Source organism: Alosa sapidissima, chromosome 6 (genome assembly GCF_018492685.1).
Source record: "Alosa sapidissima isolate fAloSap1 chromosome 6, fAloSap1.pri, whole genome shotgun sequence".
NCBI lineage: Eukaryota > Metazoa > Chordata > Actinopteri > Clupeiformes > Clupeidae > Alosa > Alosa sapidissima.
The window spans coordinates 3,885,388-3,901,814 of NC_055962.1; the positions used below are offsets into that span (position 1 = coordinate 3,885,388).

Below are 16,427 nucleotides of genomic sequence, written 5' to 3' on the forward strand. Positions count from 1 at the left end.
AGATGCCCGAAAAGTGCCCAAAAAGGGTTGCAATATGGCCGCCAAGTGGAGGGACTTGCCTAAAAGGACTTTGATTTGCTCCAAATTACACCTTGAGGAATCCCTATTAGTGCATGGACACTGTAACTGAAAAGGTTTTTCTCAGTAGCTAAATATCAGTTTTGTCAGATGAATTTGAAAGGAATACACACAAGGGGGAAGTCGGTGTATGCATGTCTTTATTCCACAGATGAGGTGAATGACACTGCTCCTGAATTTTACAGAGTACAAACTATGGATGAGGACAGCACAAGGCCAAATAGGGTTTCTTTAAACTGTAAGAGCAAGATAACACCATTAACCAACTGTAACTAAAGGCTAATCAACTCGATACATACAAAATAGAAAACATTTGGACAAATGAGCTCACCTCATTTTGGCTTTAACTGTGCTTTAAGTACTGTTTGATCCAACACAAATAGTTACAACACAACCTACAGCCAGCTTTCATTCAAACTAACAATGAAAAACATTCAATTCATTCAGTGGTCAGTTTAAGCATGGCTGACATTGCTTCTGCATACAATATGGCACATATGTATCCCACACATATACAGTACAGTAGATCACTGAGCAGGACATTACACTAGAACAATAGAGTACATAGACAAGCTTTTACACTTTTTTTCCACGTGAAACTCATTTTAAGTTCACTTCAAGATGTATGAATGACACAGCATGGTATGACATATTTGTGTAGTTAGTACTATTTCCCATTATGGCACACGGAGGAAAATGATCAATAATTGAATGGAGCATTGCATACAACAACGTAACTCCAAGGCAAACAAATATCCACAGAATATACTGTGCAAGATTTGACACAATCAGTACAATCAGTCTTTTATTATTTATTAAGACATCATGGGGTACTTTCAACAAACAGAATACTTTCAACTGTTAAGCAGAGAACACATGGCAGTCCTAAAAAGAAAATGCAAGCTTACAATGATCAGAAATGAATATTTCCCATTATAGCCAGGTTTGGAATGATGGCCCCCCTGAGTTATATGCTTATTAAGTAAAATGGACGGTGGTCAATTTAAATGCACCAACCAATGCATAGTGTTGCAGAAATCAATGGCTAAGTATGGAGAATTAGGTCTTAGACAGATTTGGAAAGCCATTTAAGTTTTCAAGTCCTTTCAAAACAGGAGGTAAAGTAACTTGACGGTTTGACGGACACACTCCAACATCAACAGGTTACATGTTTTCAATTCGAATGACAGACAATGTCTAAACAGACTTAACACGGAGATGCTGATGTGCTGCACTGGGGCAGCACCTTCACATGGTGATCTATCTATGCGCTCGAGAGATGGGGATGCTGCGCATGGGGCAGCCAGGGGCCTGGAGAGACCCCGGGACTCAGTGGGTGGAGATGGACACTCATGGGTGGCTCTGGGACCACTTCAGCAGGGAGTCGGGGGGCCGGGGGTAGTATCCTGTAGTGCTGGGCTTGTCTGGAGAGAACCGTGGGAATTTGTAGTCCAGAGGAAGATCTAAGAAAGGAAAAGAACATCATCAGAGTAAAAAACCTCAAAAGGGCCTAGATGAGAACGGCAGTCAAACCAGCAAGCTAATAACAATGAATAAATAAATAAACAAATACATCCAAAAATCATATTGTAGACACAAAACCGACCTTGTATTATATAGGGCATCACTAGTTGCTCCAATACACCAATTTTAACAGGGCTATTTAGACTGGTGATAAGAAGTATAATCACAAATGCCACAGTCACTCTCCACATTTTAAAGCATAGTTTTAGCCACCTAAAAGGCTTGCAAAAGTTTGCAAACACCCATATTTTTTCACATATTTTACAAAAACATACACCATCAAAAATTAATTTGAAGGTGATACAGTACCAACGATGGTTGCCTGATAAAAGTATACCTCAAAACATGGCAAATTGCAACATAGTGTTGCTTTAAAGCAAATGACATAATAATGACTAAGCATCTTTTTTATACACTGCTTTCCCCCACTCCCTCTCCCATGAAACCATCCATTATCATTTACAGCTAGACTCTCATATGCCATTTTTCAATGAAAGCAGACAGTAATGTAGTTGCGGCCCATCGTAAAGATAACATAGTTTCCTGCTCCTACTTTGGTATTTCTCAACATTCTCTTCTCATCAACCGCTACCGGATTTGTCTATTACTCCTTCACATTGTTTGTCACAATTATCACCTTTGTGTGCAAATTAAATATGATAACAGAGCATGGAGTCAACTGAAGCTTCACACATTTATTTCTTCACACACGTAGCACATTTCATACGCTCTTAACATTGTAAATTATATTGCCAAAAGACACCAGTATGTTAACAAGCTTTTATCAATGCCACTTGGGCTGACTGAGGTGTTTGTAAGGTTTTTGCATGAAGGTAGTTAAGTTGGTCAGTGTTGACCAAAACCCCCTAATGCTGTGCTAACGGCATGGATGACCTCGAGGTCATTTCAAGCAGACCGTACCTGCGATGGCTTCTACACTGGGGATGGCCACGGTGCTGTATGTGTGGATGCTGTGAGTGCACCAGGTGAGTTTGAGCGCCTCCTCTTCCCCATCGGCGCTCTTGGGCACGTCCGTAAAGTAGGAGCCCCACTGCTCAGACGAAGCCGAGGGAGTCTTCATGCCTTGATCCTAAAAAATAACATCACACCAGCATGACGGGCCAGAGGAGAGCATTCCACACCCAGACTGCCTCTGGATGGGTGGCTACAGGGTGCCCAAAGCAATATTGTTTGTGTTTATTCTCCACATAAATAACAAATGGAAAACAATACCAATGAACAGACAAACCCAACCGCATTTCATTCAGTAAAAACAAACTAACTCATCCGTGCCACAGGCTAAACAAAAGACTGTGGTGACAAACACATTGCTGTGTTGATGCGCTAATAACCGCTGTGTCATTGGGCCGCACACAAGAGCACCCAGAGATGCTATAGACTGGATGATAAACTCACTTCTTCACACTTCCTTCAGGCGAGGGAACCTTTTTGCCGTTTTGTAGTTTATTCTCTCTTTGGTCAAACACGGATCCACACAGTTTCAAACATGCCCCATTGTTATGCTGACCCTCACTCTTCAGCCTCTCCCCAGGCACAGCCCCCAGCTCTGTGCCATTAATAGAAGGCAAATCTCAGAGGTGCTTCCAGTCAGATGAAAGGATGACATCCATCAGATCCCCTGCGTCTGCCCAGTGAAAACAAACTTGAGCCGACACTGGGCCTTTGTGCGGACTTTCCCTACAGGAAAGCGCCATTCCTCTGAACCCCAACACATGACAACACTGACCCCCCTGAGTCAAACAAAAACTCCAAAGGCACACAAATTACATACTACTGTGGACATTTCCAGTACATCCTCAAGATCCAAAGCATCAGATGATGGAAAGAAAAGTCTGCACTAGTTCAGAGGAATTCAAAGTCTCAAGAGAGCCTGGATCACGTGAGGAGCCAGACAGATGCATTTGGTCAGGGCTGATATATGTGGAAAGACTGGGCGGCAAACGGCTGGGAGAACCACCGGACATCTCCGGCTGAATCACTCCCCGACTTCTTGTCGCTGCCACACTTTTCTGTGAACCATTTCACAAGAATGAGGTGGAGAGTGTGAGTGTGTGTGTGAGAGAGCGAGAGAAAGAGAGAGAGAGGAGTTGAAGGATGTCAGGAGACAGCAGAGGAGGGAGGCCAAAAGAAAAAGTGAGAGGTAGAAGGACGAGCGCCTACACAAATGGAAGTAGAAATGGAAAATGGGTGCTAGAGAGAAGGGGCGGCAGAAGGAGGATTGTGGGAAGGCAAGGGGCGGGGGGGGGATTGGGGGGTGCGGTGGTAGGCGAGCAGAACAGACTAGGAGTCACTACTCGGTGGAGTGCTCAGACCAAGCTCCTTACACTCCTGCCAACAAAACTGCTGACTCATACCCCACTATCCCTGCACTACACTCTCCCTCCAACACACACACACACACACACACACACACACACACACACACACACACACACACACACACACACTCTTTCTCTCTCCCACACACAGACACACACACACATTCATCGGTCTTCATGGCTAACAAACATCCTGCAGCCTGATACCTGTCCAGGAAGTGACCCCACTGAACGCATAGGCCGAGGGGAAACACTCAAGGTCTGGTCAATGAATGAGACCACTGCCTAATGGCATTGCATCCTGACTTCTACAAGCCGTTTTATTGTTTCCTTCCATGCCATGCGTCAAGAGCCCTGGCCTCCCCTCTCTGCAGTCGCACGCAGACTTTCACTTTTCTCCTCTAATCCTCCTCTCCTCTCCTCTCCTCTCCTCTCCCACGCTCGCTTGCCTTACAGTGCTGCCAGTGGTGTACTTTGCATAAACATGCTGCAACACGACTAAACAGTCTACAAACCCAGCAACTTGAAAGCATAGTTACTGAAACTGGAACTGATTTGCAGTTTACAGATGTTTACCGGGTGTCTTGCCGGCCCTCTCTCTGTGGGCACACACTCACACACTCTCTCTCTCTCTCTGACACACAGACTCACACACACACACACACACACACACACACACACACTAACACTCTCTCTCTCTCACACTCACACACACTCACACTCTCTCTCACACACACATTCACACACACTCACACTCACACACACACACACATGTAAGAGAGACAGGACTAGGGGGAGAGAGTGTGTGTGTGTGAGTGAGTGCCTGAATGGATTGAGTGTGGAGTGAAGGTGGGGGCTGCTGAAACTGAGCTCCACAGTGGACGCTTTGTGGCACGTTGCCAGAGGGCTGAGGTGGGGTTCTCTCTCTCTCTCTCCCTCTCTTTCTCCCTCCACCCCCCTCTCTCTCTCCCTCCACCCCTCTCTCTCTGCTTCCCTCCACCTCTCGCTCTCTTTCCACCCCCCCTCCCTCCCTCTCTCTCTCTCTCCACCCCCTCCCTCTCCCTCCACCCCTCTCTCTCTCCACCCCCCTCTCTCTCTCCCTCCCTCCACCCCCCCCCCTCTCTCTCTCTCTCCCTCCACCCCCCCCCTCTCTCTCTCTCTCTTTCCACCCCCCCTCCCTCCCTCCCTCTCGCTCTCTCTCCACCCCCTCCCTCTCCCTCTCCCTCCACCTCTCTCTCTCTCTCTCTCTCTCTCCCTCCCTCCACCTCTCTCTCTCTCTCTCTGACAGGGGGCAGGTGGGTGTGCTGCGTAAGCAGAAACAGCTGCGTGTGCCGGCCGCTGCTCACCTCATACTTCCCCTTCTTCTCCAGGGGCTCCGCGGGGGCCTCGCTGCTCTTGGCCGTGCTGCTGCCCGGGACTCCCTCGCCCTCCATCTCCTCCACGATCATCACCGTCTCCCACTTCCCGTAGCTGCTGGCGGGGAACATGTCCGAGCGCATGCTGTCTCCAAAATACACCACCTGCACAGCATAGGAGGGCAGAGCACAGTCGACACATCAATGAATGAGTTGGGATGACAGACAGGCATGGTCATGGTTTAGCGTTTATATCTCTCAGTTCAAACACATATACAGAGCATTCAGGGAGTATTCAAGTTCTTTCACCTTTTCACATTTTGTTTTGTTGCAGCCTTATGCTAACCGTTTAATGCTACAGTAGCCACATCATTCAAATACTATCCAAAGGAGCTTTTTAGTGTAAACAGTTGTCATTTAGAGATTTTCTTATATCATCCGAATATCCGTGTGTCCGAAACACGATTTGTGATTTGTATGGTTTTGATTGATTGGTTTCAACTTGCAAGTAGATAATCCAGAAACACTTATGCTAAGGAATAATACACTTTACTTAAAGGTGCTCTAAGCGATGGCGCACGTTTTTTAGGCTAAAACATTTTATGTCACTTACTGCAAACATCACCTAACCAACTGCTAGCTGTCTGTGTCCTGAATACACTGTAAAAAAACGAGATCTCTGTGGACAGTCCAGGCTCCAAAAACGGCAACAACAACAACCAGGGCAAACCTAGCCCATGAAAACATAAACTGTTCCAGCAAATCACAGACAAGATGCGCATTTAGGAGAGTTTCAATTGCACGGGAGCAGCTCGGGAGGGAGGTGGAGGAAGTAGCGAGCTAACTCTCTGTTTTGTTTGAAAGTCAACAGAAGTGACGTTACCCAGCATCGCTTAGCCTTAGAGCACCTTAAAGTCCGAAGTCTATGTCTCTAAAAACAGCTGTTTAATGTGACTGCTGTTCAGTTCTAAAACTAACTTTTTTTTGTCTTGTTTTTTTCCTATGCAATTTTGGTTTCCCTTATAATATCTTATTTTTTCCTATGTGCTGTTTATCTGTTCCAGTGTAAAATTGTAGCCTGGTCCTACCCGCCTAGTATTTTCATTCACTTTCATTTCACTGAGATACTAGTCTGGCATCTGACAATACACTAACGTTTCTCTTGGACATCCAAGGTGCCGGGCCAACCAGAGAAGAAGTGGATAATGTTAGTTTTCAAATTGAAAGTGGCTGTGGTAAACGGTAGTAGCAACACCTGCACACATGCAGTACAGCAAACTAGGTAGACTAAATGCATTGTTTCCTGACTGCTGATGCGGCTTAATATCAGTTTGTAGAATAAGAAGAAGAATCCCTGATCAAGGTGAATGGTTAATCTGGAACAATGATTTCAAAGTGAACACAAAATCTATGTCTGTTATGATGCTAGAGTTAGAAACATTTCCCAATCACGAGAGGCCAGACTCTCTTCACAAAGTGAAACAAAGTAGTGAGTCTGGAAACCAGGCTATATGAGCTGTGCTATATTAATAAGCGTGCCTTTCCTTGCCTAGCCTAAGTCTATCTGACACCTGATGAGATTGTAAATTCCTGTGATGGCGATCATCTCATGGGCTGGACCAAGGGAAAACCACACAATCGAGTTCAGGCCTGCCAAGCAGTACAGGCAGCACGGACTCATTGGAAGGCCCTTTCTTGTCTCGTGTGCACATGGGGCATTTGGAGGAAGGAGGAAAACACTGCACCCTGTGTCTCCATATCAAGTGCACTGCATCTCTCAAACCTGGAAAAGAGGAAAATAAAACAGCGGATGCAGGAGCAACAAGCAGAATGTGTTACGACCTGACGAGCTGTTTGCCAAAACCACAGCACTTCCTCAAACAAATGAGAGCTGTTAAGTGTCACAGCAGTGGACAACCAATGACTCTCCCACCAGGGTCACCTGAAGCAGACTTTATAGAGAGAGTAAAGGCTAGTACCCCAGGCAGTGTGCTGGAGGGGTAATGAAAACTTTTTAGTGCTAAAGGAGTTGCACTCAGAGGCCCTTTCTGCAGCTCCACAGTGGAATGCAAGGTTGGGGGAGGCAGGAGAGAGACTCCCGACACAGAGCCAGGGGAGCTGAGGGAGAGGTGGGGGAGGGGAGTGGGAGACGAAGAGGAGGGGTTGGTGTTGGTGTTGGTGTTGGTGGTCAGTGTTACTCCCGATGACTGCTGGGGCAACTCCGGAAATTAGCCCCTCGGTTAGTGGGCCGTGTGTACGAGCCGGCCGCTTGGCGGGCGTAAATAAACAGTGTCTCTGAGGTGGACTCGGGTTTCGGGTTTCCAGACATTCCCAGAACTCTGCGCCCGTCCCCGCCACAGTCATCCCCCGTCCCAGTCCCAGGCCCCCAGCCTCAACGCTGGCCCTGCAGCATGACCGTGTCCACTGATCAGTTTTCAGCTCTCCGCTGCCAAAGGGGCAGGTAAAGTATGAAAAATATTTACAGGCCAAGGAATTCCATCCCCTGGCATGGCGGAATAGAGCCGCCTTTATGGGCCTCTTTATTGGCAACATGTGCCTGTATTAAAACCTCACCTCAATTCCTCTCAGGCCACTGGGATGGACGGCCTACTGAGCACAATCTGGTTAATTAAACCATTTCACACAGTGATTTACAAAGGATGTCAGCTTGTGAGGATGATGCTTACAGCCCAGGACGGCTCACTGACCACAGGCATAAATACAGGCCAAGATGGAACAGTGACTCGATAGGACAGTTTTGGAAACACGTCTCCTTGTAAAACCAAACAGATCCATCACAGGGCTTGTTTATCCCCAATAGGGCACACAAGGGCTCTTTGTGCTGACCAGTTCCTGCGCATCATTTGAGCAACAGAACTGTTTCTATTTCATGTTTAAAAACATTTCACTTGCAGAAGAAGGTTATTACAAGGCTTCATTTGATTACTTTAAGTCTGGAAACCGATTTGTGGTGTTAACAGAAACAGGGCATCCAGTGGGGTGAATGTCTATAAATAGGAATACACACCCTCATTTTCAAATGATGAATTTTCAGTTCTCTATCACCACTTCATGAGACTAAGGCAATTAAAAGGCACCAGTGGTAGGTTTGCAGAATTAACTTGAATGCAACAGTTTTTAACAAATTAGCGCAGCGTGGTTATGATGCTAACCAGCTTTAACCACAATTTAGTACAACCTGGAAAATCATTGTGTGGTGGTCAATGTTGATATACAAATAAGTCAATGTATGGGAAACACTGAGGCACACTACCTGATGTTTGCCACCTAGTTGTGCAACTGCGGTAGTGGTCATTTTTACAGTACCGCAGTATAAATACAGTGTTACAATATGCTACAGTGATGAAACAACATTTATCCAATACTCCAAGTTTGGCTGTGTTCTGAGCAGTCAAAACATCAACAAGGTAAAAAAAAGTGTCAAAACATCACCAAGGAGGCCAGTGAGTACTGAAACATCAACAAACTTCACGGTTCAAAATACTAAGGCGTGCATTGCACTAGGAAGCTTAACATAACAGTCAACTTTGCATTTCTACAATTCGCTATATTATTGTGCATTTATGAATGTACAGTATGACTTGCTTGTATGCCTTTAGTTTAAAGAACAACAATTTTATACTGTTATACTGTTAAAAAATCTTCTCTTCTCCCTGGACACACACATAATGTCAGAATAAATGTCATTCATGTGTTTCTGCACCCAGCATTTTTACGGTAAGCCAACACTAGGAAAATAATTCCATAATGCATTTAAAGATTGATTAACAGTTCCAAGGATTACATCTTCTGAAATACGTTTAGGCACGTGAATGTGACATTGTGTCCTGTGGGGAGGGAGGGAGGGCCCTCGTCAGTCTGCACTCTAAGGCCTATAAGCCCGTGTGAATGGGGCCCATTCAGCCAGGCTGCCATAAGTCCCGTCAGGTGAAAGTGGAGCGAACCCAAAACATTACAGACACAGGTCACCTCAGAGGCCCCCTCAAGTGGCAGGTTGACACTGCATTCCGAGGGAGCGCCGTCCACACAGCCCCCCCAAGAACACTGGAACACTGGGAGCATTCAGCCACGCGTGGCGGAAAAAGAACCCAAGGAGGATGTGGAGGATGGGCATCCCTAGCTGCACTCACTTTGTGTGTGTGTGTTTGTGTGTGTCTCTGTGTGTGTGTGTGTTTGTGTGTTTGTGTCTCTGTGCGTGTGTGTGTTTGTGTTTGTGTCTCTGTGTGTGTGTGTGTTTGTGTGTGTGTGTGTGTTTGTGTCTCTGTGTGTGTGTGTGTGTGTGTTTGTGTCTCTGTGTGTGTGTGTGTGTTTGTGTGTGTGTGTGTGTGTGTGTCCCTGTGTGTGTGTGTGTGTGTGTGTGTGTGTGTGTGTGTCTGTGTGTGTGTGTCCCTGTGTGTGTGTGTGTGTGTGTGTGTGTCTGTGTGTGTGTGTCCCTGTGTGTGTGTGTGGTGTGTGTTTTCTGCTTTGGGGTGGAGTCATTTTTTCCTACACAGCTTTGCCTTGTGCACTGGCAGCCTGCAGGCTTCACCGAGGCCCAGCCCTGTTGGCAGATCGCCGCCACGCGGCGGGAGCGTCATCTTTCACAGGGGCCGGCCGCTGCAGGTGTCTGCTGCCGTATGCCGGTGAGAACTTGTGTCTGTTTGAGTTACGGCGTGGCGCTCTCTGATCCTGTGCCAGTGCTGCGAATGAGAGTCAATCTCAAAGCTCTGCTTGATGCGCTCCCTGACAGCTGGTATGAGGTGCTCAGGATTCCCATATGGATTAGGTTTGATAGTGTAGCAGGAATTTTCACGGGCTGGTTCACTTGTGAATTTGACAGGGATTGACACTAAATTACACAAAAAGATCCCATAGATCATCAGAAGACACTGCTCTGAGTATACAAAAGCAAACACACTCACCCACACTCATGTGCGCACACACACACACACCCTCCTTTCTTACCTTAGGATCCTGCTTTCCTGTCATGGTCTTCACCAGCTCATGGAGATGTGGCCAGTTGCCCTGTGAGTACCAGCCTGGCTTGTCCAGCGATGGCAGACCCTCACTGTCCTCCATATCGTTCACTGTACAGAGGAACATTTCTCACAGTCACTGAGAAGCCCTACAACTCAGTCCACTCCATGTTGCCTCTACCAGAAAAGACTTCCTTGTTTATATTACATCATATTTAACTAATAAAGGAACTGGCCAGACACAGTTGTTGAAATAGTCAAATAAATACTGTACTAGATGTTTTATGAAACAAATAAACTGACTCAGTGACACGTATCCAATCCTGGATCTAATTTATTGCAATTCCATGTGATGAAGATTACATTAGGAGTACTTGCACTGAGTTCACATTCATTTGGCTTGCTCTAATTTATCCTTTCATCATACAATCTTTGTTGTGACAGCTGAATGCATGAATGAACAACCAGAGTAAAACAGCAACGACATGACAATCATGACAAGTCTGTTCTTACCAGCATGGTAATAAGAAACTATCTAACTACCTGTGATAGATAGATAGATAGATAGATATACTTTATTGATCCCTAGGGGAAATTCAAGACTCATGAGCCACACTCAACATTTGCAATTTTGCAATCTCCTTGTATGGCTCATGTTCACAGCTGCCTGGGCTACCATGGCTACCACCTCTGGAGGCGTCAGCTCCAGTCCCGCATGATCACAACTCATGCTCCAACATTTAACAACTTTGTCTCCACTCAGACAAGACATCTTGATCCTTCCAGCATGTTAAAGTAACGGAGAAAGTGCACAGCCTGTTAAAGTAACGGAGAAAGTGCACAGCCTGTTAAAGTAACGGAGAAAGTGCACAGCCTGTTAAAGTAACGGAGAAAGTGCACAGCCTGTTAAAGTAACGGAGAAAGTGCACAGCCTGTTAAAGTAACGGAGAAAGTGCACAGCCTGTTAAAGTAACGGAGAAAGTGCACAGCCTCCACACAGCTGTGCCCTGAATACGTCTGTGTTCCCCATCCAGTCAATCGGCCTGCCTCTCCACATGCTCTTTGGCTTGCTCACATGTGATTGATATGGTGAAATACCACTCAACTAGTAGGCTTGTCTAAGATGCAAAATAACTCCTAATTCTTCATCCTCCTTGGGTGACCACAGACCATGCTGAGCAACCACTCAACTTCCCCTGCTGGGCACTAGTGTCCTCCACAGTTTTCTGCCCACTCTGAGGTTGTGGCTGCCTTCTCTCTCTCCTTCTCTAGTTTGGACACCTCTGGGCTGTTCAGGCACATACTGTAATGGTCCTGCAGGCCTAACAGCCCCATGTGTGCTGCAGTTGCTACACAGGGTTTCTGACACAATGAATGGCTCAATCAACCAACCAAAGTCAATATCTTATTCAAAGGAAACATCCAATGCACATCCAAATGGGGCAGCCACTGGTTAGCACTCTGGACTTGTAACCGGAGGGTTGCCGGTTCGAGCCCCGACCAGTGGGCCACGGCTGAAGTGCCCTTGAGCAAGGCACATAACCCCTCACTGCTCCCCGAGCGCCGCCGTTGAAGCAGGCAGCTCACTGCGCCAGGATTAGTGTGTGCTTCACTTCACTGTGTGTTCACTGTGTGCTGTTTGTGTTTCACTAATTCACCGATTGTGTTAAATGCAGAGACCAAATTTCCCTCACAGGATCAAAAAAGTATATATACTTAAATCAAAGCTGTATCAGAACAAGGTGGACCAAATTTGAGAAATTAACAATTACAATGAATAAAGTAACTTGTTAATTGTTAGAAAGTAACTTTTTACACTAGAGAAATATGTTGCTTTCCATGTTCTTTTACGGATTGTACAATTGATGCACAGTTTCAACAATGCTCAATTCTGATTTACTGGTAATACTTGCCTACGGGAAGCTTCAGGGCATTACAGACTCCATACGGTAAGCAGCTGCATAAGCATGCAATGCCTCCTCTGTCATCCACCAAAGTGTGATACAAAAACAACTCTTTTTTCAGCACGTTTCAGAGTGGGTCATGTTTAATCCTCACATGGACATAATGGTCTGAGGAGATAAGCATGTGTGTTTTTAACCCATCACCGTCCTTTTTTAATTATTATCTGGCTCATTCCTATGGCTTAAAAAATGTTATATAGGCCTGTATCTTTTGATTTGAAAGTTTTGAACTCATCCCATAGGTTTCGCATGATTCTCCACTGAAATGGCAACACACATATCACTTAATTAAGAATTACTTAAGAGACAGAGACAAAATAATAGTTCTATGTCTTACATGTTAAAGGGATACATCACATGGGTGCTGGAGTGCAGCATTAACCACAGAAAGCTGGCCTGAAGGATTGCTGGAATTGTAGCTTGGAGAAATATGGTGGGCAAGTGAACATACTGTAACATTTTGAGTGACAGAAATAAAAAATGTAGAATGTATCATTCTAATATAAGGGCCAGTACTGCCCATTACTGGCCTTAGTGTTGTTTCACACACAAAGCCGCACGGTTTGGGTTTCCCACTCGGGGTGGATTCCTGCGTAACTGCTGGTAAGTATTATGGCAGCCATTCCATCACAAGAGTACGGAACAGCAGCAGCGGGTGATTAGAAACAGACCAATCACAGCTCAGCCCTTTCCTGTGCACTCCCCCCCCCTCCCCCGGGGGCATGCTCCAGCCGCTCACTCTGCTGCAGTCTCATGTCTGAGAGGGGTTTCTCTACGCTGCTCTGTTTCAGCATGACTAATGACCCAACACACACACACACACAGAAAGACATACACACAAACACACACTTTTATCCTTTCAAGTACAATCTACTAATAGCACACACACACACAAACTTTCCACTCAACTACACAGCCTTCTGACTAGCATACTGGTTCTACATCTGTAAACTGTGATGGTTACCTCATGGAAGCCTTCATACTTCATAGCACTTTTCTGAAACCTTTTCTTAAAAATCATGTTCATGATGTAAAAGCAGATGAGAATGGCAAGAAAAATGTCAGCCGACCCAAAGGGTCTGGCAGGAGCAGGAACATTTTTGGTGAGTAATCACACAAAATACTTTACTTCTAGCTTCCAATGGATCTCCGCCAAGATAAGAGACAGAGGGACTGAACAACACAGCTCCCAGAGTATTACTCATGCTTGAAAACCCTCCAGGGGGCCCCAGGAACAACGTCCATTTGAAAATAAACCAAATGGAAGGTCATGAAACTTGCACTTCATTTAATTAATTACAAGGCACACATTTAATCAAGCCACCAAGACCAGACCACTGACTATGCATCTGGATTTTAATGAATCGTAACAAGACAAGTATTGTTTTCAGTGTCAAGTGTGTGTGTGTGTGTGTGTATGTTGCTTTACTCATCTTACAGGCAACAAGATTGAACTGACGAGTCAAAAAATTTGTGAATGGTAAAAATGTACATATGTATGTCTTAATGCTCTTTGGTGCACCATAGAAACAACATTGGGAGAAGTGACCCCTATCCAAAAATGACATCCATTCTTGGATGGAAAAACAAGTTTACATTTTTGTGAAGGTTAAACATTTTATCCACACTGTGGCAAAGGGGAAAAGAAACATGTAAATACATACGATCCAACACAAATAAACAGACAAGCCCAAGCATACACACACACAAAGAATGGAATGAGAAGATAGTACTGCGGCATGTGAGAAGAGTTGTTATTGTAAAAGTGACTTGAACCAAATGTTTACTGCCGAATTTCATAACCACAGAGAGTGCCGACATTTGGGACAGGCTGTTTGCCCTGCTATTATGAAAAAACAGGAAGGCAAATGTGTTAATGGATATTCACTCCATTCACTTCCACTAGTTTTGCCACGGCATACTACATGTAGATTAGATTAGGATGGATAGACAGATAGACAGATAGACAGATAGATAGATAGATAAATAGATAGATAGATAGATAAAGATAGATACTTTATTGATCCCCAAGGGGAAATTCCAGAAATGTAACTCTTTTTCTGAGAACACTCTGAAACTCTGAATAAAATGTGGGGTTGTGTTGGACTTTTCCCTCATATGCTACTGTCTAGTCGTGGTGCCGCCATGTGTTTTGGCCACTGGCATCTCTGGTCATGCACACGTGTGGCCACACCAATGAGGCTGGTACTAATGAAGTCATGTGGGCCTTTCCATGATGGCATGTCTTTTGCCAAATGAAATGCTTAAATACAGAACTGAACACATTTCATGAAACCAAAGATTGAAACCACTGTGGTCTGGACTTCAAATTGGATTCAATGGTGTTCATAATTCTTAAACTAAACCAAATTCCAATGTGATAGGGGGAAAACTGTATGGGCTCAAGCTTGCGTCCAGGAATAATGGATTATTCCATTAATATAATAACAAGAACCCAACACTAACATTATTTTTCACCACCACAGAGAAGGAGACTCAGGCAGTGACGGTGATCAATCACAGGACAAGGGTCTATTCTTCTTCTCCCTGCAGTAGGAGAGAGTAGCTTCACAAAGTTGATCCACTAGTCCCTGATTAGTATATAGTATATATAGTATAGTATATATACTTTTTTTGATCCTGTTAAGGAAATTTGGTCTCTGCATTTAACCCAATCGGTGAATTAGTGAAACACAAACAGCACACAGTGAACACACAGTGAGGTGAAGCACACACTAATCCTGGTGCAGTGAGCTGCCTGCTACAACGGCGGCGCTCAGGGAGCAGTGAGGGGTTAGGTGCCTTGCTCAAGGGCACTTCAGCCGCGGCCCACTGGTCGGGGCTCGAACCGGCAACCCTCCGGAGTCCAGAGTGCTAACCAGTGGGCCACGGCTGCCCCCTGTCCAAAAGTGTAAGATAACCAAGTTACCCAAATTGATATCACATCAAGAAACTTTACTGAAACCACCAATGACTACAGATGTGCTGTAACAGAGGCAAACATTTCAGAATCTTTCACTTTCTAAGGAAGCATGTTGCCAATTTATCTTCCCTTATCATCGCAACTTGATAGTCTGTCTCTGCTTGATGGGGTTTACCAGAACAAGGTGAGCTATCTCTACCTCAGGTCTGAGCATCTCATAACCAGAGAGAGGAGATATCTACACTTCTGTCCTTAGCCCTGATGCTGGGACAGGAACCTGGTCTTGGTAAACTAGCACTCTCTAAAGTAAGACGTAGACGTATTTAAAACAAACACATATAAACAAACACATATAAATCAACAATTGACATTACTTTGAAACTTCAAAATTGCTCCATAACAAAATCCAATCTGTCTGATTTCAATTTGAAAATAACAGCTTAAATAACTGGAAATAACTAAGTTCATAAAGAGAAAAAAAAATCTCTATCTGAGGAATGTACAGGTAACCATGACAACAGCCAATTCCCCTGTGAGCCATGTGGAGAAGTTGTTTGAGAGAGACACACTGCATATCTGCAGCAGAATAACAGGTCAGCTGAGGATTGACACAAAGCAGTGACGCGCTGGACGGAGGAGATAACAGAGCAGCAGACCACCAAAGACTGTGGACAGCTGTGCCAGCGTGGCGACGCTACGAGAGAGTGGACGGGAGAGGAGTCACCGGTCTGCAGACTTGCTTATTTCAGCCTCATCTCCTCCACATGATCTGGCTCAGGAAGCCCGTCCAGATGGGGAGCGACCAAGAATGACAGCCTGATACGAGCTCTGCAGAGGAACACCAGCTGAGATGGGGCTTGGCCAAGCCCCGAGCTCGCCTCTCGGTACAAATCTGAATAGAACCGCTGAACCTGAGATACAATGAGCACAATCAGACGTCCTCGTTTCAAAACTCTCTGACGAGCCTGTGGGACACAGCGTGGCATTATTAGGATGGGAAGAAAAACAGAGTGCTCACGCTGCAATTAAACCCGATGCAAGACAAACACGGCGCGGGCCAAACCCACTCGCGGATGGGGATACTTGAGCCTGGGACACTATCTGAAGAATAACACTTTAGTCAGCATGTTTCTTCTCAAACAGGAAATTCTGGGACGTGGTCCTCCCAGAAACGTCCAAAATCAGCTCAGAGAGTTCAGAGGGCTAGAAAGGAAAAGTGTGCAGTAATCCCTCTCACAAGGTCTGCACTGCAGCTTGAGAAAATAGGC

The 16,427-nt window shown here is 45.3% G+C and overlaps 1 protein-coding gene across 1 annotated transcript in view; it reads right to left on the reverse strand.

Annotated features, from left to right (window-relative positions):
* Window positions 1-201: 201 nt before the first annotated feature.
* nt5dc1 (5'-nucleotidase domain containing 1) overlaps window positions 202-16,427 on the reverse strand; it is a 49,264-nt gene continuing 33,038 nt past the window's right edge. Inside the window, exons 9-12 of the mRNA XM_042094627.1 lie at window positions 10,262-10,383; window positions 5,288-5,461; window positions 2,524-2,692; window positions 202-1,541 (exon numbers count right to left, since the gene is read on the reverse strand). Of these exons, the coding sequence (XP_041950561.1) occupies window positions 1,429-1,541; window positions 2,524-2,692; window positions 5,288-5,461; window positions 10,262-10,383 (578 nt within the window). The 3' untranslated portion in view covers window positions 202-1,428. The remainder of the gene's footprint in view (window positions 1,542-2,523; window positions 2,693-5,287; window positions 5,462-10,261; window positions 10,384-16,427) is intronic.